This window comes from Equus quagga, chromosome 17 (genome assembly GCF_021613505.1).
Source record: "Equus quagga isolate Etosha38 chromosome 17, UCLA_HA_Equagga_1.0, whole genome shotgun sequence".
Classification (NCBI taxonomy): Eukaryota; Metazoa; Chordata; class Mammalia; order Perissodactyla; family Equidae; genus Equus; species Equus quagga.
Window position 1 is genome coordinate 5,268,500 of NC_060283.1, and position 22,644 is coordinate 5,291,143.

The 22,644-nt window shown below is 61.3% G+C and overlaps 3 protein-coding genes across 8 annotated transcripts; 1 reads left to right on the top strand and 2 right to left on the bottom strand.

Annotated features, from left to right (window-relative positions):
- Positions 1-4,375: 4,375 nt before the first annotated feature.
- Positions 4,376-10,429, bottom strand: TBC1D10C (TBC1 domain family member 10C). 5 transcript variants are annotated; one of them, XM_046644144.1, is made up of 10 exons: positions 10,393-10,429; positions 9,950-10,122; positions 9,116-9,215; positions 8,778-8,885; positions 8,585-8,691; positions 8,274-8,388; positions 7,502-7,567; positions 7,188-7,377; positions 5,336-5,490; positions 4,376-5,033 (listed from the first exon to the last, which is right to left on the bottom strand). In XM_046644144.1, exons 2-10 carry the CDS (start codon positions 10,099-10,101, stop codon positions 4,686-4,688), a joined length of 1,341 nt encoding a protein of 446 aa, XP_046500100.1. In that variant the 5' UTR covers positions 10,102-10,122; positions 10,393-10,429; the 3' UTR covers positions 4,376-4,685. The 5 variants fall into 5 exon arrangements, with proteins under 5 accessions (XP_046500100.1, XP_046500099.1, XP_046500098.1 ...); XM_046644143.1 differs by having other exon boundaries at positions 10,375-10,428; XM_046644142.1 differs by lacking the exon at positions 10,393-10,429 and having other exon boundaries at positions 9,950-10,344.
- Positions 10,430-11,355: 926 nt separating this feature from the next.
- Positions 11,356-14,625, top strand: PPP1CA (protein phosphatase 1 catalytic subunit alpha). The gene is made up of 7 exons (XM_046643140.1): positions 11,356-11,511; positions 12,026-12,157; positions 12,309-12,539; positions 13,139-13,243; positions 13,666-13,889; positions 13,972-14,106; positions 14,182-14,625. Exons 1-7 carry the CDS (start codon positions 11,457-11,459, stop codon positions 14,290-14,292), a joined length of 993 nt encoding a protein of 330 aa, XP_046499096.1. The 5' UTR covers positions 11,356-11,456; the 3' UTR covers positions 14,293-14,625.
- Positions 14,626-14,768: 143 nt separating this feature from the next.
- RAD9A (RAD9 checkpoint clamp component A) lies at positions 14,769-20,689 on the bottom strand. Of its 2 annotated transcripts, XM_046643139.1 has the most exons (11): positions 20,459-20,682; positions 20,302-20,372; positions 19,705-19,833; positions 19,169-19,283; positions 18,981-19,080; positions 16,973-17,082; positions 16,766-16,875; positions 16,617-16,681; positions 16,388-16,525; positions 15,415-15,625; positions 14,769-15,326 (listed from the first exon to the last, which is right to left on the bottom strand). In XM_046643139.1, the coding sequence occupies exons 1-11, from the start codon at positions 20,490-20,492 to the stop codon at positions 15,231-15,233; spliced, it is 1,179 nt and encodes a 392-aa protein (XP_046499095.1). In that variant the 5' UTR covers positions 20,493-20,682; the 3' UTR covers positions 14,769-15,230. The 2 variants fall into 2 exon arrangements, with proteins under 2 accessions (XP_046499095.1, XP_046499094.1); XM_046643138.1 differs by having other exon boundaries at positions 16,617-16,875; positions 20,459-20,689.
- Positions 20,690-22,644: the final 1,955 nt, after the last annotated feature.

Here is a 22,644-nt window from a genome sequence, read left to right on the forward strand (position 1 = left end):
CCTGGGGTGCCCTCTGCCTGCAGGGGGCCAAGAGGGAAGGGAGTGGCCAGCCTGGGGGGGTTCCAGTGGGTGAGAGCACGGGAAAGGGGGTGTCTACAGGATCTGCCCTGCCCATCAACCCCCAGGTCAGCTGGACACCTGCAGCGATACCTACAGTCTCCTCCAGACACACATCCTTATACCCAGGTGCACCCCCCCAAGCATTCACAGAAGCACACACCCCAAGAGACCTGGCTTGCAGCCACAATTTTTTTTTATTATTATTTTTTTTATTATTTTATTTTATTATTTTTTTAAAGATTGGCACCTGAGCTAACATCTGTTGTCAATCTTTTTTTTTCCCTTCTTCTCCCCTAAGCCCTCTGGTACATAGTTGTGTATTTTTAGTTGTGGGTCCTTCTAGTTGTGGCATGTGGGACGCCGTCTCAGCGTGGCCTGATGAGCGGTGCCATGTCTGCGCCCAGGATCCAAACCGGTGAAACCCTGGCCTGCCGAAGCGGAGCGTGGGAACTTAACCATTTGGCCACAGGGCTGGCTCCCACAGCCACAGATTCACCCCAAGAAACATGCCCAGACTCACACCCTCTCCCGGAGTGTGTCACACCAGGCGAGTTCTGATCCTAGCTCCAGCTGTGGGACCCGGGCACCTCCCCTTTCTGATCTGAAGCTCTCTTTTCTCCTGCCCAAAATGGGGCGGGTGCCCACCTCACAGGGCTGTGGTGAGGATTAACATAGGGGCCTGCGCCCAACACGTGTAGGATGTTGTCACAGTTCCTCCACCTCACACCCTGAACTCAGACCCTCTGCCTAGAGCCCCCCGGCTGTCCCTGAGAGCCTCCTGGAACGAGGGGCGGCCACCCTAGAAGGTCCCTTCTCTTTCTACGCGGGTAGCCCACGCTTCAGTGCGAGCCCACTGGTGGGACAGAGGCCGGGCACCGATGGCATCAAAGAGCATGAGCTTTGACACTTAGGGGTAAAACCCGAAATTCAACTGAGTAGTTTTTAAAGATCTTGTTGGCTTTATTCAACGATTCATGCATCGGACAGCATCGCATCCGGCAGGTAGAAAGGAGCTCCAAGGAGCTGTGCAAAATGCAAGACTTTGCCAGGCTGAAGGAGGGAGGAACAAGGAAGTTATCCTGGTAACAAAGCGGGCTGGTGATGGCGAGGTCCCTTCCTTTTAGGGGGTGTCAGGGGTCTCTCAGGCGGATCACCTGACCGGTGCTGACTGGGTGATTCCTGACTTACTGCTCTAAGATTCCGTTTCTGGGAGAGCCGAAACTGTAACTAAGTTAGCCCTCAGTGTGGTGACTTGGGGCTTAGCATAAGCGACTCCATTCGGGGCCTGTTGTCCTGTTTTAACACAAGCTATGCAGCCTCTGTGGGCTCAATTTTCTCGTCCTCAGGTGGGGATTACAATGCATCCTTTAGCCCAGGCTCGGCTGCAGGGGCAGCAGGTGGGAGGTGAGCACTCCCTAGCAGGGTCAGCAAGGACTTCTTGACCTTGTCCCAGGCGCTGGGTGAGGGCTTTTACATGCTGTATCTCACTTAACTGTGAGGTCGCAGTTATGATTCTCTGCCTTTTACAGATGAGGAAAGTGAGGCTCAGAGAGGTGGCATGACTTGACCAAGGTCACACAGCTGGTGAGAGGCGGAGCTGGGCTCTTCCCTTTGCCAGAGTGCGTGCATACATGCACAGACAGCAGTGTGGTTCTGTGCCCGGTCCCAGACCATCCCAGCTGGGCCCCGGCTGTGATGGCATTTGCCTTGTGGATGCAGGGAGGAAAATCAGGGTTGGGCAACTGCAGCTCAGGCCCAGGGCCCTGGGACTTTGGGGCAAGCAGCCTCGCAGGGCATTTCTGCTCTGTCCCTACCAGGAGGGCCTAGAGCTCACTGGAGGCTGAGCTGAGCCAGGTAGGGGTGGGGTGAGGAGAGGCAAGGTCTCCGCTGCTGCTCAGCTGGACTGGACAATAATCATCACAACAATGAGACTGACGAGCGCTCTTGGGGCTGGGGTGGGGGGAGCAATTATTATCCCATTCTCTGTAGGAGAAAACCGAGGCTCAGAGGAAGTGACGGGGACTTTCTCATGCAGGGACTTTGCAGGGAGTCCAAGTCTGGCCTCTGGACAGTGTGTGGATGGGGGGATCCTCTGGGGTGGGTAGCAGTGCAGGATGGAGACCATGGGCCCTCCCCACCCCACACCAAGGCAGGAAGCCATTTGCCCTTCCACTTTGACCCAGCCCGATAGACATCCCTGGGAGCCATCCCAGCTTCAGCTTCTGCACGCTGAGTGCTCTCAGGTACATGGCTTGCCTTCTCTGAGCCCCATTTCCAGGTAAGTTTGTAGGGAGCTGGGGTTGCCAGGTTCACTGAGTATGGTTGTGCAGGTTGCTCACTGCACAAAGGTACCTGGCTGAGTGGTCACTTCCCCTCTACCACGCAGGGCTGCACATGCCTGGAGGGGTTCGCGCAGCCCTGTGGAGACAGCGGTGTGTAGAAGAGCGTCAGTACGAGGAGAGCTGCTTTTCTGGTCTGAGCCCTCAGCTCAGCTCGGGCCCTGTAGGTGGCTGGCTGATAATGGGACCTGGGGAAGGCCTGCCCAGAAAATGCTTCCCTGAGTAGAAAGGGCAGTGACTCAGCCCCAGCTGGAGGGGCCCCACCGGAGACCACCTGCCCCTCGGGTCTATATCCAGGGCGACTCACTGCCACCGTGGCCCCCTCCCTGGCTCATGATGGACTCTCCGGCCTGGGGCCGAGGCTGCTACTTCCCTGCTCCCCTCCGCTCCCAGCAGAAGAGCTGAGCCCGTGGAGGGCAGGCAGCTATGGGCGGACTCCCTAAGCTCCCTGCAGGTGTGTCCCATCACCCCCTGCCCCACACGGCGCCTGGGATTCCTTAGATGCCCCTCAAAGGCTAAGACATTGTCGAGAAGGCACAGAGATCTGTGCTCAGCGGCTCTGCCCCTCGCTGTGATCTTGGACCCCGGTACTCAAGCTCGCCATTTCCCCTTGCTCTAATGAGGCTGTCACTGCCACCTGCAGAGAGAGGGGGTGTGGGGTGGGGAGGGGCTCTGAGAAAGGGGTCTGTGAACTCCAGGTGAGTGGGTCATTATTAAGCTGCAGGGACCCCAGGGGGGAGGGGAGGGGAGAGGGAGGGCTCGGCAAGCTCTCTTTAACTCACAGGGGCCCCCCCCCCCCCCCCGGCTGCCCCACACTCAGAGGGGCTGGGACCCAGGCTGGGGCAGGGCTGGGGGGAGTGGGCGGGAACAGGAGAGAGAGCACCCCGGGAGACAGACCAAGGTGGGTTCCCAGTGGTGGGTGGCAGGTTCATGGCTGCCGATGTGGGGCAGGGGTAAACCTTGGGTCTGCCATTGGCCAAGTTCCCTCCCCTGCTGAGCCTCAATTTCCCCCCAGGAGACAGTGGATCTGGGTCTGGAACCCCATGATTCCCTCCTCCAGGCTCCTGGGGAGTGGGATGGTCTTCCCCGGACCCAGGGCCTGGCCAGTCACAGAGTAAGTGCCACAAGAACATACGTAGAGTGAGTGTATTCTTGCACCCGGTGGCTCTGTCACTAGGCCATTCTGAATCGGTGGTCTGACGGGTGGCCACGCCCATGTTCCAGCACAGCCATTGGGATGGGCAGACTGAACACTCCACCATTTAAGTGCGACTTCAGAAACTTTCTCCCGGCACCCCCCAATCCTGCCGTGCCCCCCACCCTCCACTCTTCGGGGAAGGATGCTCAGGGAGGCAGGACACCGGGAACGGGCACTGCAGGGACACAAGCCAGCATGGAACCAGCCCCGTTCTCCTGGCGATGGCTCACGTCCCAGGCACCCCAGGCACCCATGGGGGCAATTAGAGAGTGTGGGAGGGGGTTTCCATGGCGGCAGTCCCAAGGGGGTGCAGCCGGGCTCAGGGAGGGGGCAAGGGCCAGTGGGACCTTTCTCCTTTGTCTTGGCACACTAGGCCTTTGTTCTCGCTGGCTCTCTCTGTGGACAGGACCAGGACCATGGGTGGAGGGCGGACTTGGATTAGAGTCTACCCACCCCTGGGTGTCCCGAACCAGTGGCGCAGGGGGCAGAACAGGGGATAGAATCCCACTTCTAGGGCCAGCATCCACCTGGGGGGCCCTCCTCCTACAGGTGCGGGAGCCTTACCTGCCCCCAAGAGGTTGGGCAAGGCGGCTCACCACTGGTTCCTGTTGCTGGTAAACACCTGCCAGCAGCCAATGGGCAGCCTCGGGTGTCCTGTGGGAACCAGGGCTGGACCAGGAGAGGTGGGGCTGTCGGGGTGAGGGCGGGAGAGGAAGGGGCCTCTGGTCTCGGGTTTGGGGGTGGAAGGCATTTGATCCAACTCCATCCAGGCTTCTGCTCAGTCAGACTTTATTCCAGGCCTCCCAGGAGCCCTTTGGGGTCCCCTAGCCCGGCCAACGACCTTAGCGCCAGCTTGATGCTTGCAAGTGCCCAGGCTCCAGGACAGCTCCGTGGGCAGATGGCGGGCCTGGGTCCCCCAAATCCTACCCCTTCCTTCATCCCTGTGCCTGATACAGTCCGTGCGAGGGGAGCCGAGTCACCAAATCCCAGCCTTAAAGTGCAGTGCCCATTTGTGAGGCTGGCATCAGCCCTTCAGGCAATTGGGGCTGGGGGACACTGAGTCCACGGTCCCTTCAGAAGCAGGACCTTCAGAATCGGGTGTCCAGGAAGGAAGTGGAGCCTCGATGAGACCTGGAGGGGCCTTCGATAGGGGGGCCCCGGGACCGAGTCAGGAGCCCATGGAAAGTCTTGCCTCGGGTCTGGGGTTTGCGCCGGGGCGGCCTGGGCTCCTCTGGGGGCTGCACCACGATTCGGGGCACCTCAGGCCTGGTGCCTCCCCGCGCCCCTGCCAGCTGCTGGGCCTCAAAGATGGCTTGAGCCCCGGGCAGGCGGGCCTGTGGCCGTGGGGGTGGCCCGGACGCCGACTCGGGCAGCTGGGCGAGCTGGGCTCTGATCTGCCGCTGCAGGTCGTGCTCGGACAGGGCCACGCTGTGCACCTGTGGGGAGCGGTTGGTACTGAGTTTGCCTGGACCGGGGGAGGGCAGGAAACCATGAGGTCCTGACGAGGGCGGGCAGCAGACAGCCCCAGGAAGTGGCTGAGGGCTGAGGGGCTGACAGACAGCCTCGCTAAGGGAGTCATAGAAAGCCACTGGAGGCCTGGGGTTTTCACATTCTCTGCTGCTCAGAGGACAGGGAACTGAACCCCGGTTCTCAGTCTGACTTCCCACTCTGGGACTCAGTTTCCCCAGCTGTGCAGCAGGGGCTGGTCCATTGCAGAGGGCAGGCAAAGGGCACTGACCTGGGACATGAAGGCCTCCTCCTGCAGCTGGGCTGGGGGGATGGTTCGCAGGGCACCGAGTGTCTCCAGGAGCCCCGGGCAGGCCAGGCGCTGTTCTGCAGTGCCCAGCGCCAGGCGCACCAGCGTCAGCCCCACACGGAACAGCACCTTCACACCTGCAGGCAGGGGCTCACTCAGTGGGGGACCAGCCCTGCCCCTCCTCACTTCCGCACCTGAACCTGCCCACAGCCAGCCTCTGCCCTCCTGCTGCTCTGCAGCCTTGACTCAGGCCAGGAGCAACGACTGAGAGTGGGGTCGCAATGTGGGGGCACCGGTGAGTAAGTCTCAGCAGGCGCAGACACTCCTGGGCAGAGTGGCCTGCAGGAGCCAGGCGCTACTGCCAACCTCACGCCAAGCCTTGTCCCTGGGCTTCAGCTCCTCGTTCCACACGGAAGGGCCAGGGGTGCCTGAAGGCCTTTCCAGGTCACATCTGTGACTGTCTGATTCTAGAGAGATTCTAGGCAGAGCTCCCCACCCCTAAGCCAAGAGCATGGTGCACACGTGCACACACTCACGAACGCACTCGCACGTGGGTGTGACCTTGGGCCATTCCCAGAGCCTCAGAATCCCTTCCTGACAGCCTCAGATCAGCTGAGAAGAGTAGTTAGGGGACCAGTGAGGTCTAGTGACAACTGTGACTTGTAAAGGGCCAATAGCAACTACGAATGTCACCATGATTATGAACGGGAGCCTGGAGCAGTGCTGTCCGCGGTGGAGAGGGCAAAGATGGCTTAGCCACACTGACTGGGCCCTGCCCTGCCCCGCCCTCGAGGTCTGAGGCTGGAGGGAAGGTGACGCGTAGATGGCGACTTGGACGCTCATGGTCAGAGCTCTAAGCCAGTCCGTGGTCCTTTCCCAGTGGGCTGGGCCTGGAGCTAGCTGGGCACATAGCAGGTACTCAATAAATCTAGTGATTGATATCTACCATTTTTTAGGTGCAACCGCCAGCATTCCACGTGGACCAGAATGCAGGTGGGTTACTGATGGGGTTACCGAGCCGGGGCTCCAAAGACCCAGAGTCTAGCTCAGCTCTGCCCCGACTCGCCCCCACTCTCGGCCTGGCCCTGGCGTCCACCTCTCTGACTATTCCTCTCTCCACGCACCTCCCACGCCATGTCATCTGCAGTCTGAACCCTGTGGACAGTGTCCTTCCTGGCCTCCCACCCTCCACACCGCCCCTGCCCATTTGCCTCCTCCGTGGAGCAGCCGGAGCATCTTTAAAAACAGCACGTCCTCCCGCCGCTCCACTAACACTCTGTCACATCCCCTGTTTTATTTTCTTCGTGGCACTTATGACAATCTATAAATATCTTGTTAATTTGGTTACCTCCTATCCCCACCCCCAGCGGAATGTAGGTCTCGCTCACTCAGGTAGGTGGCCCCCAGTGTCCAGAGCAGTGCCTGCTACCAGCGAGGGCTCACCTGTGGGCCATGTCCCCACTGTGCCCAGTCGCTGAGCCCCTCCATTGCTGTGGTCTCCCCAGCTCCTGCTCCATCTGCCTCAGGGGGAGCCTCCCCAGACCCAGCCCAGCCCCACGCAGAGCCTGCCCTCCCTGTGGTGTCTCATCACAGCGGGCAGGAGCCACCATTCACTACCGTGGTGATGTGCGGCCAGGGGCTGGGCTGTCTCCCCGGAGCTGGGCAGGGCGCCATCACCCTTGGCGCACCCAGACCCCAGGGCCAGGATTGGCAGTGGTAGGCGGGGCAGAGCAGAACTGGCGTGCTTACTTGGTGAGCACCTCGCACCCCAAGGCTCCCAGCCCTGGGCACTGCGCCCCCTACCGCCACCCGCCCAGCCAGCCACCCCACTCACCCTCGCTGAGGAAGGCGTCCCAGACACGCAGCACTGTGGGGAAGGGCAGGGAGCGGGCGAAGAGGCACAGGAACCACTCGGGCAGGTAGAGCAGGGGCCCGACGCCCACCTGCTGCAGGTGCTTGTGCACGCGCGGGAGCAGCCGCCGCAGCAGGGCCATGAACACCTCGGCGTCCAGCTGCACGGCCTCCTGCGGCCACACCCATCAGCACCTCCACTCCCAAAGCCCAGCCTCTGTCCCCTGGGTCCCCAGGCCGCCACCCGCCTGCCCAGCCCCTCCCCCTGTACCCTCTGGCCGCATCCCAGCCTCTCACCATGTGGGGCCCGTAGTAGCCGGGGAGGTAGACCTCGCAGATCTGTACCAGGCACCAGAAGGCCTCCTGGGGGCAGGGCACAGGCCGTGAGTGCCCACACAGAGGGGACCATGGAGGGGACTGCAGGGCAGGGGAAAGGGGTGCAGGAGAGGACCTAGACACCATCTGGGGTGACTCTGGAGCCAGGAGCATGCACTTAGTGTGGGGGAGCGGTTACCAAAAGCCTCCCCCACCCAGATGGAGGCCAACTGATGGGTTTAAGGGGTTGGAAGTCACAGGGCTCTGGGTGTTGAATTTGAGGGTCACAGGGTTGGGGCTCACTGGCCAAGGGTTAGGAGGGTCTCGAAGTTCAAATCCTGGGTCCCTGGGGTTATTGGGGTCAGGGATCACAGGGTTCAGAATCAGGAGTTATGAGGTCAAGGTGAGAACGCCAGACTCCTGGACCACTGGGGTAAGGGTCGGGGTCAAGGGTCCCAGGTTCCCAGTGTCAGGGTCATTGGGTGTGAAGGTCACTGAGGTTGGTGGTCATGAGGCCCCGAGTCACTAGGACAGGATCTGGGAGTCAAGATCCCAGGTCCCTGAGGCCAGAGTTCCTGGGGTTGGAGGTCATGGGTCCAGGACATAGGGTTATTAGGTCACTAGGATTGGGGGATCAAGAGTCTTGGGTCCCTGAAGTCAGAGTCCCTGGGGTTGGGTGTCATGGATCACTGGGTCCCACTGGGGCTGAGGGTTCAGGGTCTCAGGTCCCTGGAGCAGGGTCAAGGGCACTCACCTCTGGGGGCAGATGCATGAGCAGCACGGCAGCCACAGGGCCCTGGGCCTGGCAGTAGCCCTGTTCAGGCCGATACAGGGTGTAGGCCTTGAGTACTTGCAGGAGCCCCTGCTGCCTGTGCCAGAAGACCCCATTAGGGGCCAGTCCTCTGGGCATCCCTTCCCACCCTCTTGCAGCGTCTGCCCAGGCCTCAGCCCCCTGGGCCTCGCTGGGTCCCCCAAGATGCAAGGATATAAAGTGGGGTAGGAGACTGGGCCGAAGCGCCTGGGGGTTGTGGGGCTGGGGGGCCCTGGGCATCACTGGCTTCGTACCCATGACCCTGGGGTGACACAAACATCTCATGCAGAGGGAACTGGCGGTGCAAGTCCCTGCCTATGGTCTCCATCCACTGTGGGTCTCCAGGGGCCTCAGCCAGTTCCTGTGGGTGGGCAGAAGATGACTATGAGGGCTCAGAGTGATGAGGGGCTCTGGGAAGGGAGGCAGGACCCCTGCCAACCCCCTTACCTGATAGGTGCCAGGGCTGTTCTTCTGACACACATGGGCCCCGCACAACAGGGGCCAGCACCGGGCCCGCAGGGCCGAGGGGATGCCTTTCCGGCACTGCATCTTTACCTGTGGGCGAGGCCAAGGGGCCCCGTTAGGCCAGCCAGGCTAGCCTCCCCTGCTCCTGTCGGCAGGCCCCAAGCACAACTTGTCATTGGGCAGGGGCTGGGGGGCACTTTGGGTGGTAGGGAGAAAAAGCAGGAGGTGCGGGACACAGAATGGGTGAATTTTGCCAGGGCATGGGCGGAGGCAAAGGGAAATGAGCCAAGGAAGCCTGGGTGGGACCACTGTCCCCTCACCTTCTTGTAGCGCCGAGACATGGTTTTCTCCCAGTGAGAGGTCATCTCCACCCACTTCATCTCCCGCTGGCGGATGAGGTCTGCAGGAGGGTGACCCGGTCTGGGGGGCACACGGCACAGACATGCAGGTGCTGGGCAGCCGTTACCTAGAGCCCATATCTGCCATCCTGCACGCTACCTGGGTGAGTCCAGGTCCTGGCCCTGGAGATCTCTGGGGAGCCCTGGAGGTGACCTGTCACCCAGGAGTTGCCAGTGGTTGTCATGGGGACAGGAAAGAAAGTGGTTCCAGTGCGGGCGGAAACAGGAAAGACTGAAGGGGTGTGTAGGTGTGTGTTGGGGGAGGGTCTAGTTGGCTGTCCCCCAGGATAGGGACACAGACAGCTCACAGGGGAAGCTGGGTGGACAGAGCCCTGGACTAGAAGACAGGAGTCCTGAGTTTGAGTCTGGTTCTGGCTCTGATCTGCTGTGTGACCTTGGGCAAGTTCCTACCTGTCTCTGGACTTGTTTTTCTGTCTGTATATTGGGAACGGGTGAAGGTGGGAGAAGAGGTTTTATGATTTGGATCTGTGATTCCTGGGCCAGAGATTAAAAGGGGAAGGGTCAGCCCTAAGGGTGGGTGCAAACCTTCAGAGGTTGGGGGTAAAAGAGATATACAGGGACAGCCTACCCCTAGCCCTGCCAGCCTTGGGATTCCACCTGGAGCCTGAGGAGGGGTGGCACTGGCTGAGTCCCTAGGCCCCAGGACTCTTGAGGTTGGGCCTCACTCTAGAATTCAGCCCTCAGACCCCATCCTCAATCCCAGTACCCCACCACCCCCATTCCTGCCCCACTTACCCTGGCTCTGCCGAGCTGCCCCCAATGAAGCCATAGCGATCAGCCTGGCGATATGGGCCGGGCCCACTCAGCTCTGAGTCAGACCCCAAAGAACTGGAGTCATCCTGCAGCTCGCAAGGCTGCACGAGGTCCTCCCCCAGGGCCTGGGCCATGGTGCCCCCCGATGCCACAGGCTGCAAGACGTGGGGAGAGCCAGTGTGAGAGGCAGCCCCTGGCCGGCCTTGGGCCTGAGCTCCCATCCAGCTGGTCCCCAGCCTGAGGGCCTGGCTGTAGGGTCAGAGGGGGGAGGTTTCAGGGTATTTCACCAAGCTCCTTCTGTTCTCTCTTCTACTGGGGGGGGCTAGGCCCCGAAGTGGCAGAGAGGCCAGGCATCCGTACAGGAAGTAGCCCCTGGCCCAGCCCCTGTCCCCACCAGCCCAGCTTACCTCCCAGTTGCACCTCACCTCCTCCTCTCACTTCCTCCACAGCCGCAGCTTCAGCAACCCACTGGGGGGCCCCTCCCAAGTGTGGGGGGGTGTCCCCCCCTTCCTCCCAGAGGCTCTTCCGGCCTGCCCAGTGCCCCTGGGCCATGGGCTCCTCCCACCCTCCCCGTGGGCTCGGTGGCTGCAGGCTTGGGTTCCTGTGCTAGGGGGGTTGATGAGGCCAAGGTCTGCAAGAGCCGGACAGACCAGGTCATCTCCAGTTTTGAGGTTACTGGCATGTAAAACACCCAATTCGGGGTTCCTATAAGAATTATTTAATGTTTATTCTTTACAAAGTAATGCTTTTAACAAGCACACGATGCAGATTATGATGGGGCTTATAAAAAAATAATAATTAGTGCGCACCACAGGCAGTGTGGACCAAAATGGGCTCGGAGGTCTGCGGCAAGTGTCTGGGTCAGGTCAGTGTCTGGGGGCCACAGAGACTCAGGAGGTAGAGGTCCTCCGTGAAAGTCAGGCCGGGTCTTGGACCAGCCCCTTGCGATCGCTAAAGCTGTTTCCTTTTCTGCACTTCGAAGACTTAATCCGCAGTCTTTGGGGAGACGGTTATCAGCGTGCTCACACCGCCCTCCCTCCCAGGGCAGGAGTGGGCAGGACTGTTTAGCTTTTAAAAGAGAAAAACAACTTCTACAGTCCTTCCGGCCCCAGATCCTCCCCCAAGAGACTGGGTGCTCCTCAGAGGCGGGGCCAGACTCAACCCTGCCCCACGAAGCCCCGCCCACCGAGCAGGCCCCGCCCCAGGCACACGGAGCCCCGCCCACAGTCGAGGCCCCGCCTCCCGGGCCTCCGGCGCCCCTGCGCTCGGCGTCCGGCGGAGGCGCTAGAGCGCTGGGGCAGCAGGCGGGGCGGGGCGGGGCGGGCCTCGGGGACGGGCCGGGCGGGGCGGGGCGGGCGGCCGAGGAGGCGGGGCGACGGGCCGGGGCGGGCCGGGGAGGGCGGAAGGAGTGCCAGGCCGGAAGGAGGCCGCGGGAGGGCGGGAGGCAGGAGTGGGCCCGGAGCTGCTGGGCCGGAGCGGCGGCGCCGCCATGTCCGACAGCGAGAAGCTCAACCTGGACTCTATCATCGGGCGCTTGCTGGAAGGTTGGCCGGGGCGGGGGAGGTGGGCGCCCGCCGCGCCCTGGCCCCCAGCCCGGCCCGGAAGTGGCGCGCGGGCGGGCCTGCGGCTCCCAGGGCCAGCTTAGACTGGGCGGGGACGGGCCTCGAGGGCCGCGGCCGTCTCCCCTCGCGGCGCGCCTAGGAGGTCTGGGGCCGCTCCGGCACGGGAGCAGCCCCCTCTCCTGGGCCGGGGTCGCACGGGGTGGCCGGGGCTCTTGGGATGAGGGAGCAGCCGGAGAAACCTAGCCTCCCCCCCCCCCACCCCCGGGAAGGGGTCCTGCTATGGGGTTTCCGTGGCAGTCCCCTCGAGTGCCTGGAGGGTAGTTGGGGTTTCGTCCTGGAAGGCTTGAGGCGGAGGTCCCGGGAGGCCCAACAGCAACAGCTGCCCCTGAGCAAGGAGGGGCCTGGGAGCCTCCAGAAGTGCCCCTGGGGCCACCTGTGTCACCCACCCTCCTCCTGCCTGAGGGACGAGGGTCCTGACGTCCCATTCCGCCCCCAGTGCAGGGCTCACGGCCTGGAAAGAATGTACAGCTGACAGAGAACGAGATCCGTGGTCTGTGTCTCAAATCCCGGGAGATCTTCCTGAGCCAGCCAATTCTTCTGGAGCTGGAGGCGCCCCTCAAGATCTGTGGTGAGCCCCCTACCCAGGCTCCCTTGCTTCTTGAAAGTGGCACTGGCCTCCCAAAGTCCCTGGATCCCTCTTTTCTTGAGCCCAACCCTGGCCCGGGATTCAAGTCTAGGCCTTGCGCCTAGTGTTGCTGACCCGGTTCCCTGGGTCACAGGTGACATCCATGGCCAGTACTACGATCTTCTGCGGCTGTTCGAGTATGGGGGCTTCCCTCCAGAGAGCAACTACCTCTTCCTGGGGGACTACGTGGACCGGGGCAAGCAGTCTTTGGAGACCATCTGCCTGCTGCTGGCCTATAAGATCAAGTACCCCGAGAACTTCTTCCTGCTCCGCGGGAACCATGAGTGTGCCAGCATCAACCGCATCTACGGTTTCTATGATGAGTGTGAGTGGGCTGGGTGTCTGGGGCTGCCCAGGTCCTGAAGAGCTCCCTCCGCTATTCGGTGGGACCCTCACCTTGTCCTGGTGGTAAGGATATCATGTCTGGCAGACACCTGCTGGACTGTGAGCTCCGTGAAGGCAGGGCCCTGCCCTCCTGGCCTAGGGCCTGGCACTCAGGAGGGGTCTGTGAATGGTTGCTGACTGAAGAGCTGACCATATTCTAATGCAGGGCCCTGCCTGGTGACACTCCCTCCAGTACATCCGTTACTTAAGCACATAGGATGCCTATCTGGACCGGACTGTGCCGGCCAGAAGCTGAGATAAACCAGACCTGGTCTTGGCCTGGCCCTGCTCCCTGCTCACGGGTGGGTGCCAACCCTGAGGCTGTTCCAGATTGGAACTTGGGGGTCCCTGTGGACCCAGCTGCTCTAGAACCCCTTAGAATGCTGGCAGGCAGTGGGGTGGGGGTTTTCCTTCTTGCTTTCCACTCTCTTCTCCCAGCTGTGTCTAAACAGCCCACAAAATGTCCTGGAGGGCCGAGAGACCCAGGCTGAGGGTGGAGCACCCAGGCCTCTTCACGAGCCATCTCCTTCCTCTGGGCAGGCAAGAGACGCTACAACATTAAACTGTGGAAAACCTTCACCGACTGCTTCAACTGCCTGCCCATCGCTGCCATCGTGGACGAGAAGATCTTCTGCTGCCACGGAGGTGAGGGCGGCTCTGGGGCACCTGCTGAGGGAGTGCTTGGGAAGGAGGAGCCCGGCCACATCCCCGGGGGACTCGCGATGGAGCTGTTAGTGCCTGGAACAGCTCTCCCTGGGGTCCGGGCTTGGATATCCCTTCTTCCAGGAAATGCCCCGCACCCCAGTCTTAGGCTGTACTCACTCCCCCGTGGGGGCCTCAGCACGGAGCGTGGAATTCACTTGTCTCGTTTCTCCAAGGAGCTCTGACTCCTTAAGGGCAGAGACTTGAAGAGGCAGAAGGTGATGAGTTCTGCCTGCCTGGGCTCCCAGGAGACCGCCAGGTGGGGGACGGGGCCGGCAGAGGCTGACCACCAAAGGCTTTCTGGAGGAGGGGGTCCTTGTTGTGATGCTTATTTGAGGAAATGACCTGCCCTCTGCACCCCCCAGGGCTGTCGCCCGACCTGCAGTCCATGGAACAGATTCGGCGTATCATGCGGCCCACAGACGTGCCTGACCAGGGGCTGCTGTGTGACCTGCTGTGGTCCGACCCGGACAAGGACGTGCAGGGCTGGGGCGAGAACGACCGTGGGGTCTCCTTTACTTTCGGGGCTGAGGTGGTGGCCAAGTTCTTGCACAAGCACGATTTGGACCTCATCTGCCGGGCGCACCAGGTGGGCTGGCAGCTCTGGTCCAGTGGGAGTGGGGCCTGGGCAGCCAGCACCCGCTGAACTAGCTGCCCCCATCCCCCTCCAGGTGGTGGAAGATGGCTATGAGTTCTTTGCCAAGCGGCAGCTGGTGACACTCTTCTCAGCTCCCAACTACTGTGGCGAGTTTGACAACGCAGGTGCCATGATGAGCGTGGACGAGACGCTCATGTGCTCCTTCCAGGTGGGAAACGGGAAGGAAGGGGCTGGTGGCCCTGTGGCTTGGTCCCATGAGCCTGACCAGCTTTGTCTCTCTTAGATCCTCAAGCCCGCGGACAAGAACAAGGGGAAATACGGGCAGTTCAGTGGCCTGAACCCTGGAGGCCGGCCCATCACCCCACCCCGCAACTCCGCCAAAGCCAAGAAATAGCCTCCGCGTGCCCGCTCTCTACCCCAGCTGGTGGATTGTACAGAAATCATGCAGCCGTGGGGGTCACGCGGGCTCCCCAGGCCCACCGTCACGGGGAACACGGAGCCTTGGTGTATTTTTTTTTTAATGAATCACTAGCAGCGTCCGGTCCCCCAGGGCTCCCTCTGCCTGCACCTGTGGTGGCTGCGAGCAGGATCCTGGGGCTGAGGCTGCAGCTCAGGGCAAAGCAGGGCCAGATTGTGGGTCTCCAGCCCTGCTTGGCCTCACGGCTGGCAGCTGGACCCCGGGACAACCCATCTGGTCTCTTGAATAAAGGTCAAAGCTGGATTCTCACTCTGGCCTCTGTCTCCCTTGTCCCAAACACCTGGGCCTGGCAGCCCTTCTGCCTGGAGCCACTTGACAGGGCAGGCTTACTGGGCACGAGGCCCCAGCAGGGCAACTCCAGCCACACGTTCAGGTCCACAGGGGTGCTCAGAATTCCAAGCCAGGGCCAAGTGTATCGAGAAAGCAAGAAAAATAGTCTGTGCCAGCCACAGCGGATCCCAGAGGTGTGCCCAGAATTTAAGGAAGAGAGATCATGATTGGCAGGGAAGGTGGATCAGCAGGGGCCAGCAGCCCCATTGTGATTTTTTTCTTAGGGAGGTGGGCTTAAGAAGGCAGGGGTCTAGCCCTGGCCACATGGTTGGAATAAGAAGTGAAGGACCTCCTGTCAGGTGGCAGCTCAGTGCCAAGCCTGGGAACAGACATGATTGGTTGGGGGTTGGAGGGCCAGTCACCAATAGCCGGGCGGGGCCTGAGGAGGCAGCAGGACCAGCCAGCTGAGCTTTACCACCCACCAGGGCGGAGACCCAGCCCTGCCCCTGGCCAGTGCCGGGGCAAGGGGAGGCTGTGGCTGCATCTCGCCCAGGGCCTCTTGACACAGACTTGAGGATGTCAGTTCAGCCTTCACCCTCGCTGTCTTCAGCAAGCACAGGTCTGGGGCCCTGGGGAGAGTGTGCAGGGGCCAAGATGGAGCCAAAGAACAGGGAACGGAACTGGAAGGAGAAAAGAGGAAGCTGAGTGAATTTCTGGAGGCTGCTCCCTCCTGGCCTCCCATCCCCTGCCTCCAACTCTGGCCCCTACCTTCTTGGGTGGGGGAGTCCCAGGCACTGTACTGGGCTCGTCTTCGTCTTCCTCCTCCTCTGAGTGGGGGCCAGGGCTACAGGGGGGGTGGAGGCCAGGTGGAAGGGAGAGGGAGGGCAGTGCCCGGGAGCCCTCACAGCCCACGGTGGTTTCCATGGCAATCATATAAGAGTCAATGTCGTCATTGGCAAAGTCATCCAGGAGGGGTGTGCTGCAGATAGAGATGGTGTCATCGATGAACAAGGAGAGAGGAGGGGGTACAGACACAGAGCCCCAACCTGGAAGGCTCAGAGAGGGCTGCAGGGAGCTCTTGATCACTGGTGATCTCTTGGTTTTACTACTTCTTGATTGAGTTGGAGGGGAGAGGATGCAGGGGGGGTTAAGTGGCGGCTTCCTGGAGGGGGTGGGCTTCCTGGAGGGGGTAGGCCTGGAATCCGTTTGATCAGAGTTCAGGTAGGGGCCTGAGGGAGGCATCCTGGGGACAAGTTTAGCTCAGCTGGGGGAGGGGAGCAGCAAGTCCTGTGAGCTGGGCCACCCAGGGCCTAAGCCCCCACCTTCCCAGGGGACAGGAGCTGGAGAGCACTGGAGCCCAGGGACATGCTGGGCGGGGGGCCAGGCCAAACTTCCTCTGCTTAAACTACACTGGGCCCATCCTCCCCAACCCACCTGCCCTTCCAGCCACCTGCTTCCCCCACCCCAAGCAGCCCCCTGCCTCCCGGCAGCCCTTTCCCTCCTTGGCCTTGGGGGAGACTCGAAGGGGAGGCCTCAGCCAGAGAAGGAAGCCAGCCCGACCTTGGGGACACTTCCCTGGGTGGGAGGGCTCTGCGAGCACAGCTGATCAGGAAGGCCGAGCCTGCCGGCTGGAAGCCATGAACACTAGGGGCTGGGGCCTGACAGGAAGTGTGTGTGGGGGAGGTGCAGGAACTGGAGGAGCGGGCTCAGGTCAGGGTGCACGGGGTGGGGGGGCCCTCACCTGTGCGCCTGGAGCTGCGGCGCTGGCCGGCAGAGCTCCGGGGAGCGCAGGTCCTGGGAGTGCGGGTACGGCTCCGAGAGCGTGGCCAGGACAAAGTGGCCGTTCAGCAGAGAGTCCTCAATGGCAAAGATGGCTGGCCTGGGCAGGTGATGGGTCCCCGCAAGGTCAGGGCCCTTCAGCTCCTGGCATCCCAGAGCCCTCCCCTCCCTGTCCTGAGGCTGGGAATTACCTGCCCGGAGCATCGAAGTGAATGCTGAGAGACAAGTTTGCTGACTCCGCGAAGCTCAGGAGCCCCTGGGACGGGAGAGGCAGAGCGGTGAGGCCAGGCCCTGGGCAGGCCGGGAGGACAGGGTGGTGAGTGTGTGCGGGGAGCCTCACCCGGAGTTCCTTGAGGCAGAAAGTGATGGCCACTCCTTCTTGGGCCTGCAGCTGCTGGAAATCCTCCTCCCCGATGCTCATCTCAGTCACCATGGCTTTGACGGTGCTGTCTGTGGGGGCAGGGACAGGAGAAACCAGGGCCTCTGGGCCCCGCCCCCTCCCACCCCAGCTCCCCTCCCTGTCCCAGGCTGTGTCCAGCTCCCTTACCTGCCTCCTCCTCCTGGTAGCTACGCAGGATGACCCTGCGGCCATGGCCAATGCCCAGCGTCACTTCCGCCAGGGCAGGGGGGAAGGGCAGAACAGCCTCCCCTAGGACCCTGTACAGAGGGCACAGCATTACAGTCGTGTGCCGCATAATGACGTTTCAGTCAGTCACGATGGGCCACATGTACGATGGTGATCCCATAAGATTAGTCCCACGTAGGCTAGGTGGACAGTAGGCTATACCATCTAGGTTTATGTAAGTGCGCTCTATGATGTTTGCACAATGACAAAACCACCTAATGACACACATCTCAGAACAGATCCCTGTCGTTAAGTGACGCGTGACTGTACACCCAAGGCCCAGCCCTGCCCAGTGGCTTTGCTCTCCGAGGACCTAAGGCAGGGCGGCAAACACACACCAGCGTCCCATAAATGCCGTGGGCCAGGCCTAGCATGCGCGCGGGCAGGAGGACAGGCCCCTGCCCCATCAAAGGCTCCCAGGCTGCTGTGGGAGAGAAGTCCACTGCAAGGGAGCGGGCAGACAAGAGCGGGGCTCAGAGAAGGCAGCAGGGGGGATGGGCTGTTTGCACTGGGCAGGCAGTACCTGCCCATCCACGGGTGGGAAACCACAGTCATGCTGTCCCTATAAACTCGGCCCTCAGAAAAAGCCCTGAAATCCTTTGCTTTTAGGGAAACACACTGACAAATATTTACAGATGAAGTAACATCTGGAATTTGCCTCAAAACAATTGGGACAGAAGCTGACATCTGCTTTTATATGTATTTGAAGGTGTCCCTAAGAGAAAGAGCAACAACTGCTCACTAAAAAAAAGAGAAAAAGGGGGCTGGCCTGGTGGCGCAGTGGTTAAGTGCGCACATTCCGCTTCAGGGGCCCAGGGTTCGCCAGTTTGGATCCCGGCGGGGACCTACGCACCACCCATCAAGCCATGCTGTGGCAGGCATCCCACATATAAACCAGAGGAAGATGGGCACGGATGTTAGCTCAGGGCCAGTCGTCCTCAGCAAAAGAGGAGGATTGGTAGTGGATGTTAGCTCAGGGCTAATCTTCCTCAAAGATGAATAAATAAATATAAAAGTTAAAAAAAAAAAGAGAGAGAAAGAAATAGCCTCAAATCCAGACTAGAGGTGACAGCCTTCCTGCTTTCTCTACCTGAAGGAGTCCTGAGCAGTGCTATCTCAATAGAACGCAGAAGGACACACTGTCAGGACCCAAAGGGACCTTCGGGTTATCGCATCCTACGCCTAGCAAAAGAAATGAACGAGCCCTTGGGCCACTTAAATGCAAGCAGCGTCCAGCACAGGGCAGGAGGGGAGCCACTCCTCTCTGTGGTCTTCACCAGGAAACTTCGCCTCCACTGGAGTCCCCCTCTGGGGTCCTGCACAGCCTCTAGATGCTCTGGTTGTCCGGAAGGGCTCCACCCTACAGCTGCTTGTGCAGGCAGGCGTCGTGGACCATGACCTCCCCACTCAGCCTCCTGCCTTGCCGAGGGACTCCTCAAGGCTGGAGCCCAGGCAGGTAGGAAGAGAGGCTGCCCTTGAACGGGGAGCATTCCCAGAAGGATGACCAGGCCAGAGAAGAGTTTTGAGCCCCTGAGCCACAAAGATTAACAAGGGACTTTCAAGGCTGCTCAGGCCAGAGAAGATATGAGGACAGGCCAGAGACCTCCTCTCGAGAAGAGGCGTCAGAATGACTTGAAAGTCTGAGTGACCAGAAAGCCAAGCTGGACCTCTGGGGTGGAGAACACAGGCTTCTGAAGACAGGGAGGCGCGTGAAGGAAGGGAGCACCCTGCTCGTCCTCCACTCCAGCCTCTGCCCTTAAAGAGCCAGACAAGGACCTGAGTGAGAGCAAACTGAGCTGGCTGGACTCTTTGAGGTTCACAGAAACCCTGCAGGGAAAATGCAGAAGGCACCTTCCTTAAATGGACCCTCGAGGCCCCAGGAAGAAGAGAGGGACCCAGGGCTCAGCTTGCGGCCAGGGCGCGTGCTCACCTTGCTGGGGCACGGAGCACGTGGGGGCACAAGGCCGGGTCGAAGACAGCCTGCAGGGACTCGCAGTCCTGGAAGGACAGGTTGTGAGTTTTCCTCACCCCTGGATGGGCAGAGAGGGTCTCAGTAGGCCTCACCAACCTCCACCCCCACACCCCAGGGACCCCCTGGCCAGCTGGCTGCCCACTCACCGTATTTGCAGTGCAGCTGGACCACCAGGCGGCTGCTCCGGCCATTCAGGGAGATGCAGCATTTGTCCACAGTCTTCTCCAGCATCGCCAGAGAGCGGAAGACGGACAGGAACGACTGGGTGGGGGAAACATATTAGCCCAGTGCTGCGCCTCCACCAGCCAGCTCTCATGTCCCCTGTAGGCCCTGGCCCATCACCAGCTCAGCACTGTTGCACCAGGAAAGGAGCTCCCGCAACATGCAGGATGTTTACACACGTCCAGGCCCTTGCTCATGCTGTTCTCCATATCTGAATGCCTTGGAAGACATGCCTGAATGTTACCACTCTCTCCAGGTCCCTGGCAGAATCAGTACCCCTCTCCATACCCCCATGACCGTCTGTGGGTGTCTTTACCAGGCCCCTCACTGCATTTTGCACTGCATTGCTCTGCACAGTCTCTCTCCCCAGTTAGTATCTACTCAGTGCCTGAGAGCAGACGCACTGCTGGTGGGGGTTGGGGGGCAGGGGTGCATTGCACTAGTGAGGGAAGGGTCTCACCTTCATCAGGATCTTACAGCGCAGGGGGTCCTGACCAGAGGTGGCCACCTGGTACTGCTGGAAGAAGAGCGGGGCAAAGAGGAAGCAGGCATAGCCCGAGCGGGAGGAGTTCACCGTCCGGAGGGAGAGCTGGGCCAGGAGAAGAAGGGGGAGGGATGTGGTCAAGGGGCAGCGACAGGCCCAGCCCTCTGGTCCACTTGTGCTCACACACTTGCCCTAATCCCCTCCAACTCCACCATCACCTGTGGACATCCTCCCTTCTCCTTCCAGTCAGCGGGTACCTTCCCCACGAAGTCTTCCCCGAGTCCACCTCAGCGCTGCTCCCATGGCCAAGGGCCCTACAGAGCCGTCAGCACTCTTGCTACCTTTCCCCAAGTCGCCCCACCCGCCACTGGGCATTTCAGGGAGGGCAACTGCTCTCAATTCACGCACTGGCCTGGGAAGATGACAGGGCCCAACGTGAAGCCCCGGCGGCCGGGCAGGAAACTGAAACTCAGCAGACACTCTGCCCACCGGCCCCCGCCCGGTGGAGGGGACTCGCCCAGGTTAGGGCCTCCCTGCTGGCATCCCAGCCCTCCCCACATCGCAGCCCCTCACCCCGTCCTCCAGGGGCTCCAGGTAGAGCTCGTCCCCGATGCGGGACAGGGAGTGGACAGCCTTGCCCAGCACTGCGGGGAGGAGAGGAGAAACGGGGGTTAGGCTGGCGCCTCGGGCCGTCACACGTGTCCCCGCCCCCCGGCCGACCCCAACTCACCCTTCACGTTGCCGCCCGTGACCAGACACTTCATGCTGCCCCAGCCCGAGCCCGGGCCTGGCCTGCGAGCGGGCTGAGACTGGCGGCTGGCCCCCTCCGGGTCTCCCCCGCCGCCCGCCGCCGATGCGGGGGCTCCCTTCCCGCGCGCCGCCCCCGGCGGGCCCGCCCCCGCGTCCTCATTGGTCCACACACCCGCGCCTCCGTCACGTGAGAAAAACGCTCGCCCGCCCCGCCGTCACGTGACGGAGTTGGAGCGGGGCGGGCCCTGGTCACGTGAGCGGGGAGCGCCCGGCGCCGGCTGCGCTCGCAGGTCCCCGCAGTCCCGGCCCGCCCCGGCCTCCCGCGCCCCTGGGGACCCGGCGGCTGCGCCCGCGAACGCGGGGAGCACAGAGGACGCGGCCCGGGACACGAGGTGCCGCTGCGGGGGAGCGAGCCCTGGGCTCGGAGTCCTGAGCCGTGCGGGCCCGCACTCCTGGGTCACTGATTTAGGACGGATTTCCTGGGCGTCATCGGGGCGACCGGGTCGAAGCGAGACCGTGCGCACCCAGTCCGGGTCGGGGACTCGGACACTGGCAGCAACCAGCAGCGCTAAAAAGAGACCGAAGCAGCTTGCTGCAGGATCCCGGGGTGGGACGTTGCCGTTCACTCTGGCTTTGAGGATCCTTCATTGAGCCTTGAAGAACAGAAGATTCTCCGGGTAGAAGGGGGCGGAAGGGCTACCTGGCACGGGAAGAGCGAGAGTAAAGGCTCAGCGGGGGGCTTTGCCCTTGGAGGCGGAAGTGGGTCTGTGAGCCTCGCAGAGGGGTGGGGGCTGCCAAGCAATGAGGGGCAGTGCTGCGAAGCGCTGGAAACGTTTCCTGCTTATGGGGCCGTTTGAAAAAGACTCCGGGACTGTGCAAAAGGAGGGGTTCATCAGCGGGGAGGTCTGCCCCTTGCCCAGGGCCTCAGTCCCCACGTGTGTAAGGTGGGAGGGAATCACCTGCACGGGCTCGCTGACCTCCAGTCCCCCCGCACCAAGGTTCTGTGTAGGACCCTGGGCATCCCTGCGTTCCTGTAGGGCCGGCCTGGTCTTGCCCCTCTCGTGCCGTCTACGGTGAGTAGGCTGTATTTGTCTGCGGGCCCCCTTGCCCTCCGGCTCCTGGCCTGCAATTCTGGACCCTACTCTGTTTCTCCTTCTCCTTGCTCTCAGCCGGCCCCTCCCTAGAGCACCGGGGTGGGGGGCGGGGAGTAATTCTTCCCTTCCCCCTTCCCGGGAGGAGAATCAATGCAAATGACACCACCTCTATCCAGGCCTTTAGATCACTGGGAGTCATCCTTGACAGCAGCCTCTCCCTCACCCCACAAACTGCGATCCTTCCGCAAGTCTTGACTGTTCCACCTCCCAAGCAGATGGCCACTTTGCCCTCCTCTCCCATCTCCCCGACTGACACCCTGGCTCAGGCCACTGTCATCTCTCAGCTGGAGGATGTAAGAGCCCTCTGAGTGGTCTCATGCCTCCAGGCTGTCTCCTCCAGTCCACTCTCTGTATGACACCAAAGTGACCTTCCTGAAACATCTGTGTCGCACCTCTCCCTTGTTTATTTTTATTTTCTTTTGAGGAAGATTAGCCCTGAGCTAACATCTGCTGCCAATCCTCCTCTTCTTGCTGAGGAAGACTGGCCCTGAGCTCACATCCATGCCCATCTTCCTCTACTTTATATGTGGGACGCCTACCACAGCATGGCTTGCCAAGCAGTGCCATGTCCGCACCTGGGATCTGAACTGGCGAACCCCGGGCCGCCGAAGCGGAAGGTGCGCGCTTAAGCACTGCACCACCGGGCCAGCCCCCTCTCCCTTGTTCAGATCCTCCAGTGGTTGCCGCCTACTACATTTGCCATAAAATCCAAGCTCCTTACCCTGAACCTGCAAGGAGCCAGCCCACCCATCTTTCCTGTCTCTGGCTTTCCTCTGCAGCCGGCTGGCCCCATCAGTTCCCTGAACCCACCTCATCCTTTTCCACCTTGGGATCTCTGCACTGCTGTTCCCACCACTTGGGATGCTCTTCCTCCCTCTCATATGCTGGCTCCTTCTCTTCCTCAGGGCTCAGCTTCAGCTGCCCATCCGCAGATAGGCCTTCTCTGCCCTGGTGCCCCCCTGTCCCCAGACTCTCCAGCTGAGCCCTTGCTGTATTATACGCAACACTTAAC